The sequence below is a fragment of the Sycon ciliatum genome, chromosome 3 (assembly GCF_964019385.1).
Source record: "Sycon ciliatum chromosome 3, ocSycCili1.1, whole genome shotgun sequence".
Lineage (NCBI taxonomy): Eukaryota > Metazoa > Porifera > Calcarea > Leucosolenida > Sycettidae > Sycon > Sycon ciliatum.
In genome coordinates this window covers 14,141,302-14,157,576 of record NC_088645.1, presented here as the reverse complement: position 1 = coordinate 14,157,576, position 16,275 = coordinate 14,141,302, and the positions used below count along the sequence as shown (strand labels likewise).

At 47.5% G+C, this 16,275-nt stretch overlaps 1 protein-coding gene across 1 annotated transcript; it reads right to left on the bottom strand.

The window, feature by feature from the left end:
• Positions 1-3,819: 3,819 nt before the first annotated feature.
• On the bottom strand, positions 3,820-14,794 carry LOC135811501 (actin, plasmodial isoform-like). Its single transcript, XM_065324737.1, has 3 exons — positions 14,413-14,794; positions 6,916-7,026; positions 3,820-5,256 (listed from the first exon to the last, which is right to left on the bottom strand). The coding sequence occupies exons 1-3, from the start codon at positions 14,665-14,667 to the stop codon at positions 4,468-4,470; spliced, it is 1,155 nt and encodes a 384-aa protein (XP_065180809.1). The 5' UTR covers positions 14,668-14,794; the 3' UTR covers positions 3,820-4,467.
• Positions 14,795-16,275: the final 1,481 nt, after the last annotated feature.

Sequence of the window (16,275 nt, the reverse complement as noted above, 5' to 3'; positions counted from 1 at the left end):
CGCGCGCGATCTGCGTGTTGGCGGGGGTCGGGGGGAGGGGGGGGGGGGCAGATTACTGCACATCAATCTACACATAACACTTCAATCTTCATGTTCAAGAGTCACAACATAGTAATTGGTCTTATAATTATGTGTTCCGGTCAATACTGCGTGTAGATCTACTGTAGAAGTCTGCCGTTGCATAATGTAGTGCGCAAGTAGTCCACGACATTGTGGTAGAAGCGTAAAGTAACAGTTGGTTCACACGGATGGAGCATTGTAGCTGTGGAAGCCAGATGTCCCAGACCTTCGACATTGTGTTTCCTGCACCATAAAATTTGAGCGCGCGCGTGCGCGCGTGTGTGTATGTCTATGTGCGTGGGGGGGGGGGAGCATGGAGAGGAAGGAAATGGGCAGGGTACAAACACTCGCGTTGGGTGCTGAACCAGTAGCCAATTAGTATCACTCTGTTGGAGAACTTCCTCTCTCCGCCACTGCGCCAGACACTCCTCCTACAAGACGTGCAATTATGTGTTACAATATCTGCATTCACACGCACGCACGCATGCTAACAAATATCAACAAACATACACACCTTCACTTATAAGCATGAACGCACACCGTGACGGACGTGCATGCAGGCTGCACGAACATACACACTCACGCGTGCGCGCACGCGCACACATGAACATTCACGCGAATGCAGGAGACAGGATCTACAACAAGGACGCTGTGTTGCTAAGACTTCACAGTTTCACACACACTGCGCGATCCTCATACAGTCCTGACTGCGGCTGGGCTCTATGTTAGTATAATCATAGTGGTAGCTACAAGTGTATGAGTCAGCGTACATGTACATGTAGATCTAGTTCTACATAAACTAAAGCACAAGTACAGCTATTGGCTGAATGTCTTCCAAGTTCCCACCCCCGGCCCACTATCCCTTTCCCACCCGCTGCCTTGTTGCCACTAATACCGGTATAGTGCTTTCTTGTTCGTTTGGACTTCTGATTTTGTTTACAATGATCACATTCACAGGCAAAAAACCAAAAATTGCATAGTGGGAGCATAGTGATGGTGCGGATTTTTGCCCTCAGCTCAGCCGACCTGAGGTCTCGACGTCATGCCATGGGGACCCTCGACGTCATTAAAAAGATACGTACAAAACAAACCAGTTATTACTATATTAGACAGTTTCGGAATTCCAAATTTCGTGGTAGAGTCCGACTGCTACTGCTAGCTGGACTCTGGAGTAGTGGAGACTGATGCCATTTCAGTCAACGACGGATCGACCAAAGCCAGTTTGTAGAACGCCAGCTCACGGAACGACACTACTTCGAACGACAACTCACAGTGAGACGTGTCACAGAAAAACATTATTTCACTGAAATAACATTCACAGATAGGTACACGCAGCAATAGCTTTGACCAGAATTACTGATCAGAGCCGACATGTCGACAGTGTCAGGGTTTACATTGGCATCCGTTTCAAGCACAACTTGCAGCAGTTTCTCGTATGTATCCTGTCATGCATTAGGTAGATATAAGTTATTCCTTGAGGTGCCAAATCGTCAAAATGAATCTGATACGTGCAACACATTCATCAGAGTATAATAAAGTCCGCCCAACAATGCACATTATAACGGCAGGATTTGGTGACAAGTCAATGCGATAATTATGATTGTATTGAACATTTTGAAACTCGGGTATTGAGCCAATAATAAAAGTAGAAAGGAAAAGGACATATGGAAACGAGTTAAGAGTAACTCTCCACCACTGTAACTAGATACTATATTATACAGTCAGACTGTATAATAATTATAGTATCTAGTTACAGTGGTGGAGAGTTACTCTTAACTAAATATAGTATCTAGTTACAGTGGTGGAGAGTTACTCTTAACTCGTTTCCATATGTCCTTTTCCTTTCTACTTGTATTGAACATTATTATTATTAGGCCATCCAGAATTAATTCGTTGTTTCGGGTCACCCGACCGACCGTCTTTTTTCACCCGACCGCAAAATGTTTTTTTTTTATAGTGGATGCAAATGTACAGACTAGACTATGTACACACGCGACCCTAATAATAGCAGTCCAGATATCGCCCTCAGAAGCAGTCATCAATGGTCATGGCTAGCCAAATGACAGGTGCTTGGTGATGACGTTGTCTTCTGTCTCCGATCCACAATCGGTCCTGAAACAGCATCAGCTCCGCCATCTTGTCGCTATTTACAGAAGTTTTCAAGGTGAGAGCTGCTCGTCAGACTCGTTTGCCAGCGAGGCCAAGATCTGGTCCTGGATCATCGAGGGGACCTGGATCTGATGGGACCATGACCAGATGAATACGGAGCATCAGCAAATCGAATTTTCGATTTGATTATTCGAATGGCAAAAAGAAAATCAGAGAGAAAATTCTAATGAAAAAGAGGTTCAGCATGTAGCGCAGTCCAGTATTTTCGAATCGAGTTTTTTTTAGCTTGAGCAGTTGACAATGGTTGAGGACTGGGATTTTGAGATGTGCAATGAACGGAGTTGCTGTTGTTTCTCATTGCCTTTGGGGATGACGCGAAGCGGCGGATGCTTCATCCGATTCAGGCTATTGGCGATAGGATCTCTCTTGGAGACCCCTTGAAAAGGCGGATCTCGGCCCAGCTCCTCCGCTATCCCTTGCATATCAGGAGACCCGCGGACGAATAGGTGAGGGTGGGCCCTACACTGCCTCAGCAGAATGAGATCCATGGTAAGGTCGACCCTCAAATATTTGGCACACTTTGAGTTGCCCTCTCCCTGCGGGGAACTCACCATAGACGCAGATGCCGAGACAACGCCAGCAAGGCTACTGCAGTACTGGGAGCAGGAGGCATACCGGGCTGGTAGTTGGTGACAAAGCCATGATTTCAGGATACTTGAAATGAAACAAAATGCACACTTGATAAAACTTTTCACAGTTCGAGAGAGAGGAAAGCGTCAAGATTGACAAGAAGTCCGGACTAGTACTTTAGTAAGAACTAGTAGCTACATGCGCAAGAATGAGTACTCGTAGTGCGCCGTGTACTAGAGCACGCGCGGAGCATTCGAAAAGTATTCGAAAAGTATTTTCTGTTTGCGGGCATTTTTCAGTCGAACAAAGCCCTAGTTTCGACTGATTGAGTGCTTTTCGTGACGATTCTCGAATTTCATTCGAATATTCGATTTGCTGATGCTCCGTATTGTCTACACTACAGTCAGATTTGATCGACTGGCTAGATGGACAAAAGATATTCGATGTACTCGAAGTACATGTATGCACATGGACGTAACCAAAATAAAAAATAAAATAAAATAAAAAATAAACCCGACCGACCGACCCTGGTACGGATGAGTGAAGTGACCCGAAACAACGAATTAATTCTAGGTGGCCTTATTATTATTTATTCATATTTTGATAGGGCAATCCCCACAGACTCAAGGTCTTCTTACGGGGTACCCTAAGACATATTGCCTTGAGCACAACGTCGTTAGCTGTTGTGTACATCATCTCTATGTGATGCCCACGGTGAATTTGATTTTGACGAGAAAATATCTATTGATCTGTGGCGCTCTTGTCCGTAGGCTTCTAATAGTTCTTGAAACAAAAGAAATGTGCAAAATCCTCTATTACAGTCAGACCTCGTTTATCCGGTGCTCTTTTATCCGGATCCCTCGCCATCCGGAAAAAAATTGCTGGTTACCGATTTACAGCATATGCCATGCATACAGTGTGTGTGTTCGATTATCCGGTTCCCTCGCCTATCCGGATATTTTTGTGGAAAACGGATGTGTGCGGTTATGCGAGGTCTGAGTGTATTAGTATCTGCAAATTACGCCGGCTACAGTAGTTACATGATGCATCGAAACAGGCATTTGCTTCTGGGGGAAGGATTCACAAAAACAACAACATTGAATGTGATAAATGATGAGGTGTACATGGCTCAATGTGACTGCAGATCTGTACAGCCGCTATACTCAAGTGCCAGAGGCAACTGGCAATGTCTGAAAGATGATTCCAGTTCAATATACTGTTCTTCTTCTATGCTTGGTAAAGTGCTGTAACGCCAACACTCCTGTAATTTACAAATGTAATTGTCCTCCTAAAGGTCGCGTGCGGGATGAAAAGATGTTATAGTATAGAGGTTACTAGCATGCAAATGATACCATGGCGGTGAACTAGCGGAAACGCTTAGTGACACAAAGTACATTTGTATGCAGAGCTGGTTGGTGTAACCGCTTTAATACGGGAGCTAACTAGCTAAGCACAGAGTGAGTCTACAGTTTCGCTTGGCCTAGCGCATCACCGAGCCGTGACTTTGCCACAGCTCTCAACGGATGATGGAACCGCACAGGCTCTATACATTTCCACTGAGTCTCATGCACGCGAACCGTGAGCTTGTTTCAACTGCAGTACGTCTCAATCGTACATTCTCACGATAGCGGAAGTGCAAAATAATTGATAGACTGTGGCAGAACCTGTTCATTCGATGGCCTGCTTTCGGTCCTCAAAGCATTTCTGATGCACAATGCTGGCTCCGTGTTCGGCATACTCCTCCTTGGAGACACACATCTTCTGAAAGGTAGAACGCCTGGCCGTAATGCAGCCACCGTTCCACACATCGTGCTTCCTGTCCGCTGGCGCAATGATCTTCACGTCCATGGAGCTGGGTGCGAGGGCTGACATTTCCTTTTGCACCCGTTCAGCGAAACCCGGAAACATGGTACTACCGCCAGACAAGACAATACTGGAGTAGAGGTCCTTGCGGATGTCCACGTCACACTTCATGATACTATTGTAGATCTCCTCGTGGATTCCAGCCTGCTCCGTGCCCAGTAAGGATGGCTTGAAGAGAACTTCAGGGCTGCGGAAACGCTCATCGCCGACTGTTATAATATGGCCATCCGGCAGCTCATAGCTCTTCTGCAGCGTGGAGCTGGAAGACACCGTGGCCATCTCCTGCTCAAAGTCCAGGGCAACGTAGGCAAGCTTCTCCTTGATGTCATGGGCGATTTCACGGCCGTCTCTTGTCGTGCGCGGTAAACCACGTTCCATTTGAATCCGCATTAAGTATTCAGTGATATCTCTGCCCGCTATGTCGATCTTGGAGCTCAGCTGGGGAAGGGAGTGGCCTTCATAAATGGGTACAGCGTACGACGCACCGTCACCAGAGTCCATGACTATCCCCGTGGTGCGGCCAGACGAGTAGAGAGAAAGAACCGCCTTGTTGGATACATACATGGCGGGCACGTCGAATGTCTCGAACATGATCTAAAGAAGACAGCGTGAACACAGCACAGAGCAGAGTAGGAAAAGCATCAATATCTACTCTATGTACACATGATGTATAGAGGTCAGGTCAGTTTGTTTGCTGCAAGCCGTTCTGATCTCTGCGTTAGAAAGCCCTGTCTGGCAGGCTCTTGAGCACTGTGTGAGCAGTTGTAGCCAGGGTATTGGGCACTGTGTGAGCAGTTGTAGCCAGGGTATTGGGCACTGTGTGAGCATTTGTAGCCAGGGAGTTGAGGACTTTGTAGCCAGGGCAGTTAGGACTGTGTAAACAGTTGTAGCCAGGGTGTTGAGGACTGTGTGAGCAGTTGTAGCCAGGGTGTTGAGGACTGTGTGAGCAGTTGTAGCCAGGGCAGTTAGGACTGTGTAAACAGTTGTAACCAGGGAGTTGAGGACTGTGTGAGCAGTTGTAGCCAGGGCAGTGAGGACTGTGTGAGCAGTTGTAGCCAGGGCAGTGAGGACTGTGTGAACATTAGAAATCAGGGTATTGAGCAGTACGCTAGCGGTGGAAGTCAGGGTATTCCGCACTTTGCAAAAAGTGGAAGTCACCTAGGCTGCATGGCTACTTGTAATAATTAGAGCCCAAGTGAAAAGAATGGTCCCTCAATACTGGCGTTCTCAGATAACTGTGGTCACTTATTACATAGATTTTCTGGTTGCTGTACAGTCAAACCGGGGTTTGACAACAGCCCGTGAATAACACTGCTACGTACAATAGCCGATCTAGTAGCATAGAGTGGTGGTCTGACAAAGTCTTGACTAAAATCTACACTTTTTTTAATGATAAAATTTGATAATACATGAAGTGCATAGAAGCCATGTCCGAGAAATAAGTTTCAACAAAAAGCTATGAATAAAGCAACTGATGCCGACATAATACCATAACCCTTTCAGTGCCAAGGACGAGACAACTCGTCCTACAGACCCCCACGCGATTGGCCAAGGGCGAGATATCTCGTCCTCGTAGTGCGCACTACTATATCTCACCGGCCATGCACTACAATCTAGCTTGGCCGATTGTGGCTCTTCGAGGGGGAACTAGGGGTTTTCCCCTACTGAATAAGACCTCACTCGCCGTGTTTGAGTAAGTAAGGGCGCGGGAGCATACATTCAGAGCGCTCGGGCGAAAAACATATTTCGATTCAGAAACAATTAGATTGACGGAACGTACTTTAGGTCTCTCTAGCTTTCACTCAGACACGTCGAGTTGCCGCATGTCGGTTGAAGAGGTGCTCCAGTCCATCATGGACTCGTACATTGATGACTGGAGCTGCGATAGTGAAGGCGATGACTCGGATGCGGACATAGCCGTCCGCGATCGTGACGGAACAAATTTTGCGGACGAGTCCGCCGTGGTCGATGTCGTACCTACTGCCATGGTTGCCTTGGACGGCCCTGAGGATATCGGAGATGTCGATGTCGAGTTTGAGCAGGGCGCAGCAGCACAAGCTAAGCCAGCGAGGGACAACAAGTGGGTTTGAGTTGATACTAGTTTGAAAAAAAAATCAGATTTTTTATGAAAATGGCCCGGCCAACAGCGTACATCTGGCCTGGCACTGAACGGGTTAATGAACACTTTTGTTCTATTCATAGTTTTGTTGAAGTACATAAATTTCTCGAAGTGCACATATGAAATGCATTTACCTGTGTCATCTTCTCCCTGTTGGTCTTGGGGTTCAATGGAGCCTCGGTGAGCAATACTGGATGCTTTTCGGGCGCAACACGCAACTCATTGTAGAACGTATGATGCCAGATCTAGAAACAAGAACACAGGTAACGGTGTTGCAAGAAAAGGACGCAGACAATGACCATGTCCATGCTACGTGAGTTGTTCTGGTCCGGGAAACTATGCACATTTCACGAAGAAGAGAAAGAACATGTTTATGCATGTGTGTTTATCTGTGTGTGTGTGTGTGTGCGTGTGTGTGTGTGTGTGTGTGTGTGTGTGTGTATTTAGTCTTTCCAAACTTTCAAGAGTGCATCATAAGGGATAAGGAAGGTTACTACGATCACGACAAGGCTATAGGGGAGTTACGCTATTCTTCTCAAAAGAGAAGTGCACAAAACCCATTATATTAATTGGCATCGAAGCTGAACGTGGCCTCTAGAATCTACGGTGCCACTCTCCTGTAGTGGATGCACATTCCACTGTTTGTCATTGTATCCTTTTTATGTGACATGTTTGAATTCATCCGGCCACGCTGTCCGGCATGCCAGTTGTACGGTACGCGCTTTAGCTGTACCTGGCTTTTCCTCATCTCTCTATCATTCTCCGTGTTCCCACACACTTGTGATTTGTTGTAAACGAAGCTAGTTACAAGATGTCTTTGGTGCGTTTGTAGAACCACTACATGGTGTCAGAACTGGTTTTCCCGTAGCCTTCGGTCTCGTGAGTGGTGATGGCTCATTTCAACTTTCCAGCGCCTTTCAACTTCAGCTCACCAGACCAGTGGCCAGTGTGGACACTGCGTTTTATTCCCGTAGATATACAAAAGACGTTCCTTCAGTATTGTCTGGCGCTAGCCAGGGTCCACACAGCTTTAATTTCGTTTTTGTTTGTTTGTTTGTTTGTGCCATCGGCATGCCCGGCGCTATTCCGTACCTGCCCCGTACCGTACCATCAATGTGTGTGTCTGTTTGTTCGTGCCGTCGGCATGCCTGGCGTTATCCCGTACCTGTCCCGTACCGTACCATCAAAGACAGACAGCTAGACCATGGCCACAATATTCAAATACACTCATTGCCGAAGATGCGTTGCCATGGTGCAAAAATGGCGTTGGATGGCTACGCCTGAGCGCTCGCGCTGTCATCGCAGCCCACGACACGTCTTCCTGCTGTGCTTTCTTGACAAATTATTTTGTTTCGCTTTGTCCTTGTTGCTGGAGGGTTTGATTCTTTGAGATACTGTAGAGCGATTTGGAGTTGGTCAGCCGAGAGTAGTCGTGAGAAATGGAGAAAGAACGTGAGAGAACCTGAACTGCGGATGAAGTCGCTCTGTTCCAGCGGAGGCGAGCAGAGGGTTACGATCTCAGTGCCCAGGCACGTCGCTCCTGATTATTTCGAGTGGCTCGATGTGCAAGTGGCACTCGAAACCAGCGCTGTGCAGAGTACCGATGTTCCTGCCAGTGTCGCTGCTTTAGCCGGGCTGGCGCTGGCGTCTCCAGTCCAAGCAGTAGCTAAAACCATTCCTGAACCGGTTCCAGTCGAACAAACTGTCGCTGCAGCTAGTGTTGGTGTTGTTTCTTCGCCTTCAGTGTCCGTGGGGTCAGCCGCAGTGAAATCTGGCACTGACAGCTAACCTGCCAAGAAGCGGAAAAGAACTTCAGGCAAGGGCTACTACTGTGCTGTTCCGCTCTGCAGTAATCGGTCTTTAGATATGTCACTTGCAATTCATCGTTTTCCCAGTGATGCAGAAAGGTGCAAGTTATGGCAATTTGAAATTAGGAGGGACGTGGGATCAAATTTCAAGATCACATCAAACACCAGAGTATGCAGCTCTCATTTCAAACAAGATGATTACGTCGGCAAGCTCCTGTCTGGTGAGGAGCCAGAAAGAAAATGGCTCAACCCCACCGCTGTGCCAGCCCAGTTCCAGTGGACGGCAACTTCTAAACCAGCGAGACGAGTTCTGAAGAGAAAACGTCAAGAGTCTGAGGAGCCACAAGATATTGATGATTCCGGGGTCGTTTCTGTGGTGTCTGTTCGGCTATTGACCCAGCACCGACCCCTGGTCCTGTGCAGGGTTTGCCATGTGATCACAGATATATCAGTGTAAGTGACCCGAGTGAAGTTGATGATCACATGGCTGGCCTAGAAAAAGACTTCCGTGAAATTAAAAAAGAGTACGAGAGCCTGAAGTGTTGTTCGATCGATTTAGCCAGCATCAGAAACAATCCTGACAAGTTCAGGCACTTCACCAGGCTGCCTAACTACGCAGTGTTCTCTGCCCTGTTCAAATACCTCGAACCCAAAACATAGAGGATGCAAACTTGGCGCGGCCTATCTACCCTTAGACATTTGTATGCCACTGGTCCTCAGCGATGGCCATTAGACGTTTCACCGACACTGGCTGACCATCATCATCACAGAATATGAATTTGTTCCATTAAATACTGCGTGAATGTGAAAAAGAGTGTTACATATATTCCACCGGAAATACAAGTTCTATCAACCAACCAAGTATTCCACTTAGCTCAATCTGTGCATTCAGAAATGATTTGTTCCAGTAATAATCTAACATCAGTCCAAAGTTATTATTCAGAAATGTCCAGTGTCTGCTCTAGGATTGTAGGACAGCCGGGTACACGTGTACCTGGCGCAACCATTTCAACCGGGTCGGAGCCGGGTACACATGTACCTGGCGCTGTCTCACCAGCCGAGTCACGTGCTTTAACTGGTTGGTTGGTTTATTTTAATTCGGACAATAAACGGGAACTAGGCCCAATGATATAAAGGCGAATGGATAAGCCGCATTTAGAAAAGAGAGGACAGGAATTAGAAAAGTACGAAGGAAGAAGAAGTATCTTCTGACACATACAAGCAAGACTACATGAAAACCGTTTTCATGTAGTCTTGATACAAGCCATGTAGTCAGTCCTTTCAAAGTTCGAAAGTGTAAAGTACCAACCGGGTCACAGGTGACCCAGTACTATATTTTCAACCGGGTCCAAGCGTCGCCCAACCGGGTGGATTACCCGGCTCACCCGGCGCTGGAGCAGACACTGATGTCTTGTAAGTCAATGTTTTACTATGATGACAGACCATTTTGATCTCTGCCAATTTCTGGTTTGAAGACATAAAAATGATGATTATTGATCCAGAAAGTCGTTAAAAAATCAGTGCAATCGATGACGAGTTTTCGGTTGTTTGTGAGGGGTTGAGAGGTGAGGTGGAATGAAATATTGCTTTCGTTCACAGTGTAATGTTATTATGTTTGACAAGATGATATAATTCACAAAAGTCAACAGCCATGACGAGGAAAGATCAGAAGAGAAGCCAGTCAGAAGCACGAGCGTGCATGCATACAACATGTCTGTTACGGAAGGTCCAGACAAACTCTGCATGCCATGGCTGCAAAAATAATCCAGCGCAAACAGCAAAGCCGCGACATGTGAACAGCACTCTCATTATCCGGAAATGCACTGGCAGTATCCACTGTAGCACACTGGATCGTCCCTGCTGATGCAGACGATACACGTGTAGGCTTGCTTTGATGTATCTTGTGATGGCCAGCATTTCGCACGGACGAAACAAAAGTTTGTTCCACCTGCAAACAGGTTTCCCTCCAAATGGTGAAGGTGGTGCTCATCAAATAATTGGTACGCACGAAGTTGCTTGTAGCACTGCAAGCTCTCCTTGTCATAATCTTTGTCCGGGGAATTTTCCATAATTATAGTGCTTGACAGCCTCAGTAATGAAGAAAGGGAGTTTAGTTAGGCGAGATAGAGATCAGCCAGATGCTATGTGTGAAAAGCTTGGTAGCTTCTTGTACGCTGCCATTACTGGCTTTGGTAATGCAGGCTTGTCTGCCTCCTCGTCTGGAACCCCTTCGCCAGCAGTACTCAAGCGGAAATGTTCACAGATGAGAAGGTAAAGATCACGTCTGGATACACGCCCTTGGTAGGGAATACTGTCTTTGCAAAGTTGGCGCAGCCCTAGCATGCGTAAGCGCATGATATCCCCACAAGAGGTGGGAGCGCGTAGGACAGAGCTGGACAGAAGTGAATGTGTGGCCCCTTCAGTAGCAGCATCAGCTGCTGTTCGCACTGGCCCTGAGCGGCGGGTTTTACAGCAGGTCCAGGAGTGGTTTCAGCTACTAGGTATACTGCTTGCACTGGAGACGCCAGCGCCAGCCCGGCTGAAGCAGCGACACTGGCAGGAACATGGGCACTCTGCGCAGCACTGGTTTCGAGTGCCACTTGCACATCGAGCCCCTTGAAATAATCAGGAGCGACGTGCCTGGGCACTGAGATCGTAACCCTCTGCTCGCCTCCGCTGGAACAGAGCGACTTCATCCGCAGTCCAGGTTCTCTCACATTCTTTCTCCATTTCTCACGACTACTCTCGGCTGACCAACTCCAAATCGCTCTACAGTATCTCAAAGAATCAAACCCTCCAGCAACAAGGACAAAGCGAAACAAAATAATTTGTCAGGAAAGCACAGCAGGAAGACGTGTCGTGGGCTGCGATGACAGCGCGAGCGCTCAGGCGTAGCCATCCAACGCCATTTTTGCACCATGGCAACACAACTTCGGCAATGAGTGTATAGGCCTTTCAAATGCAAGATCATAACGTGAAGCAACTTTGAAGAATGAGTATGTATGCGAAGTGTATCGGGGGGAATGCATGCAGGGCGATAGTGCTGGTTCGAATCCTAGGTTATGTCTCGAAAATAATATGGGGGAAATGAATTTTTTTTAACATCCCTTTCCTTTTTTTGCCTAGGTCATCAAGGTGGCAGACGGTGTCCTAATGCCCTCGAATGACAAGAGAAAGTTTATTTCTTTCGCTCAGGGCCCTACGCCATGCTTTTTTGCCTAGCTCATCATGCATGTTATTCAAACTGATGGAGACTTTTTGCAATACGATGATGTAGCCGATCAGTTCGCTGTGGTGTGGTTGGGCATTGTAGCATTCATGGTCGACGTAAAACACTACAGCCAATCAATGGAAAAAAACATTTCCATCAGTTCTAATAACATGCACGATGAGCTAGGCAAAAAAGCATAGCGTAGGGCCCTGAGCTTCCAAGCTTTCTCGTTCGTTTTCGTGCCGCAACCAAATTGAGTTCAAACCCTGAAGAAACCCATGTCGCCACTTTACTATAATTATTCTCTCGGACCCAGCGCCGACTCCGCCTTCGACTACCAACTCGGACTATCGGAGGACGATAAGAAGAAGTTTGACGACCTCGCAGGTCAGGTCCCACTCGGTCCCGACTCTGCCTGTTTGACCACCTTCATCACACCGTTCGGTAGATTCTACTTCAAGCGACTGCTATTTGGCATCACATCAGCACCTGAGATCTTCCACAAGCGTCTCACCAACTTTCTGGACCATCTCCCCGGCGTGTTCGTCTACATGGACGATGTCATTGTCTCTGGCCGTACACGAGAAGAACACGACCGTAACCTAGCTGCCGTACTAGACATCCTGTGGAAAGCCAACGTCACGCTGAACATGACGAAATGTCACAAGTGTCAGGCCGAAGTGAAGCTCCTTGGTCACATTTTCTCAGGCAAAGGTCTCCACCCTGACACAGCGAGTGTTCAGCGTCGCTAATCTGAAGCCTCCCAAGAACGTCAAGGAACTGAAGCGCATTCTTGGCATGTTTGCGTTCATGTCATGCTTCATTCCCAATCTCTTAGAAGTTAGCGCTCCACTGCGTCTTCTACTGGGGCATGACACCATATGGGAGTGGTCTGCTACACAACAATAAGCCCTGGACAAGCTCAAATAGCTGGCCACCAATGTGCCCTGCCTCACATTTTTCGACCCAACCAAGCCCACGGTCATCAGCGCTATTGCCAGCAGTTACGGCTTGGGAGCTGTCCTATTGCAGGAGCATGACGACGGAATGCGCCCCATTGCATTTGCCTCACGCAGCCTCACCCCTACTGAGCAACAGTATGCGCAGATCGAGAAGGAGTGCTTGGCTGTTGTCTGGGTCTGTGGGCGATTCAACGGCTACATTTACGGCAACTCGTCGGCCAGATCTCCCGAGTATTCTGGACTTGGAGAATCAGTCCCGGGAGCAGTAGAACTTCCACTATGACCAACGGCATGCAGCTAAGCCTCTCGCGACTCTACAGCTTCATGACCGTGTATTCATGACCGATCTTGAGCGGGAGGGCAAGACAGTAGAGCAAGTGTCCAATCGTTCTGACCTTGTTGAGTCTGGTCACTGTACTGTACGCCGCAATCGTCGTCACTTGATCCGACAGAAGCAGAGAAGCTGGCAGTCGAGGTTGAGTACACTGGCACAGCAGTTGAGCCAGTCTAGAGCTCCTCAGCCTGTCAACCGCCTCATTGAATCATGCTAATTCAGCAACGTGCCGAGACGTATCTGCTGTCATCTCTGCACATCATTCATTTACTGCAACTTGCTCAACAAACAATACCTGTCCCTGCAGCAATTTGCGGAAAATTTCTCGAAAACTTGCGCAAAAAGTTGCGGCAGAAAACAACAAAATATGCGCCAAAAAGTGCGGAAATAGGCGCAACTTGCCAGGAATTCGCGGAATTATTTGCAGAAAATTGCGGATTTGGACCAAATCACGAAATTTGTTGCATCCGTAGAATCGCCATTTGCGCAGTAGATCGATCTACTTGGGAGTAGTACGAGTTGTACTGTGCAAATAGCCTACATGAACATGGAAAGCCCTTTGTGAAAAGTGCATGAAGATGCACAAACAAGTCCAGAAAACAACAAAACGCAGGAAATCGCGGGTTTGGGCTAAAAACGCGAAATTTGTTGCATCCGTGGAATCGCGATTTCCTGGAGGGACAGCAACACCTACGTAAACGAATAGTTTTTGTACTTCTCATCTTCTCTATTATAGCCTGTTTAATATCAGAGGGGAGATGTAGTGGATGCACATTCCACTGTTTGTCATTGCATCCTTTTATATTATGACATGTTTGCATTCATCCTGCTGCGCTGTCCGGCATGCCAATTGTACCGTACGCACTTTAGCTGTACCTGCCTGCCTGGCTTTTCCTTCAGCTCTCTGTCGTTCTCCGTGTTCCCACACACTTGTGATTTGTTGTAAACGAAGCTAGTTACAAGATGTCTTTGGTGCGTTTGTAGAACCACGTGACCACAACACCAAGATCCCACATATCGCGCAGTAACTCTGCATGCATGATATTCGTGAGGTCGGAGAAACCCACTTTTGTGCCTTCACTCTGCATACAATGGCATAGATGATTTTGACGGTTGCATACCATAACCCCTCATAACTCCGGTATGTATGGGACAAGGTTTTCCCTGAGTTTTTGTTTGTGTAATCTGCATTGCTGCGTCTAACCAATCGTGTGATGATATGTTTGTCATACTTGTAATTCCTATTCTATTAAACCGTGATTTTGTTCTGAAGTCGCTAATAAAGGATGATTATCATCGATCCCAGTTGTACGTACCTTCTCCATATCATCCCAGTTGTTGACGATACCATGTTCAATGGGATACTTGAGGAACAGTATTCCCCGCTTCGCCAGCGCCTCCTCTCCAATGTAGTTATCTTTCAAATTGAGGCCCACCATAACAATAGGCGGTTTGGGACGGCCGACAACCGTCCTGAACTCCGCTCTGGGTGCGTCGTCACCGGCGAAACCGGACTTGCACATACACGAGCCATTGTCTATGACAATAGCGGGGATTTCATCGTCACTCATTCTGGTGCCGCGATACTAATGTTGAGTAATGAGTATCGACCGATCGTACACGCACACTACAATGTTACAAATTTTGAGGTCCCAAAAACCATGAAAACACCAATCCTTTCATCCAGGCCATGCCAGCGCACGCCGGTCACGTCGCCCCATCGACCGTAGGTCTACCATGTAGATCTACCAGTGCCAGCGCTAGCGACGTATACGCGTAGTCTATCTATCTTTTGCCCTCACTTTTCACGAATATCTGCTTATTTCATAGTAAAAGAGACAGTGCAGTACTCAGTCGGTAAAAATCAGATCAATCCTGCCAGGGCAAGGCGACCCCACTACGGCACTAGCACTACACTCTACGGAGTAGGTCAGTACACACTGTCAGTACAGCCTACACTGGCTACAGGCTACACTACACTCTGACTACACTGCTAGTACAGCCCCGGTCACGTCAGGTCTCACAGTCTCAGGTGTGTCTTTGGCAGTGCAGTGACGTGTTGTTGAGCACCACAGCTGACACATGACCGTAATGATGATCTGCACGAACAGCAAAGCTTTCGGGCAGCCACATATCGTATTTTCCGGAGTATGCCGCACTTTGAACCAGGGAGTCGTGGGTCTATACGACTCCCTGCTTTGAACACTCAAATTCAGGGCTCACGGTTGTGTACAAATACGTGGGCGCCATTTTGTTTCTGGCCAGCTCACGCGACGACAGGTCGACTGTCACGCGACCACAGCTCGACCACCCCTTGTACACAAACTCTAGCCATCTCGCAGCGCATTTTCAGTGCGACACATGCCTCTTCAAAATAGAATAAGGTAGCACGGGTAGACAGTACGACACTGAAAATTTGGGTGGAACCAGGCAAGATGTTAACTAGGGGTTCAACCGAAGGAATTTTTGATTTTGGCCCCGGGAAACTAAAGATATGGTCACAAAGTCTGTGAATGCTCTACATCGATCCTTTCATCTAGGGAAAAATCGCTTCGGTTAAACTGTAGCTTAGTATCTCCTGAAGATTTTGAGCCATCGATTGTCAAAATCGGCCAATATTGTGCTACCTTATACTGTTTTGAAGTGAGCTAAGTCGGCAGGGGCGCACGCGAACTCCCGTGCGCGACGACAAGGAAGGAAGCCTGCGCATATGCGTTGTACGATGCGGAAACTACACCAGCGAGGCAGCAGCAAGGCGTTTTTTGCAATGTTTCCTCCGTGACTGACAAACTCTTGAAATATTATTGACCGTTTGCTGCCTCGCTCATCGGCGCTCTACTGCTGTGTGCTTCAGCAGCTATGGCAAACCGAAAATATATGACCAGTACAACGGCGAAGCCATTTGATTCGTCCTCTTGCAACGAAAGAGAGTGGCAAATCAAATAATTCACATCTCTCCATCGTCACTTCTCACAGCAGCGTGGCACGGCTCTTTCACTCGTGTAAGTGCATTTACAAAACGCTCTGAGAACAGAGATAACAAACTAGAACACGGTGTGAGTCTTTGCTTCATTCCATCAAGGAGCTCTCGTCCTCTACCTCTCCTCACCTGCGCCAGTGCACCAGCGGACGACATAGATGTCGATCCCTTTCTCAGCAAAGACTCGGCGGCAGAACTC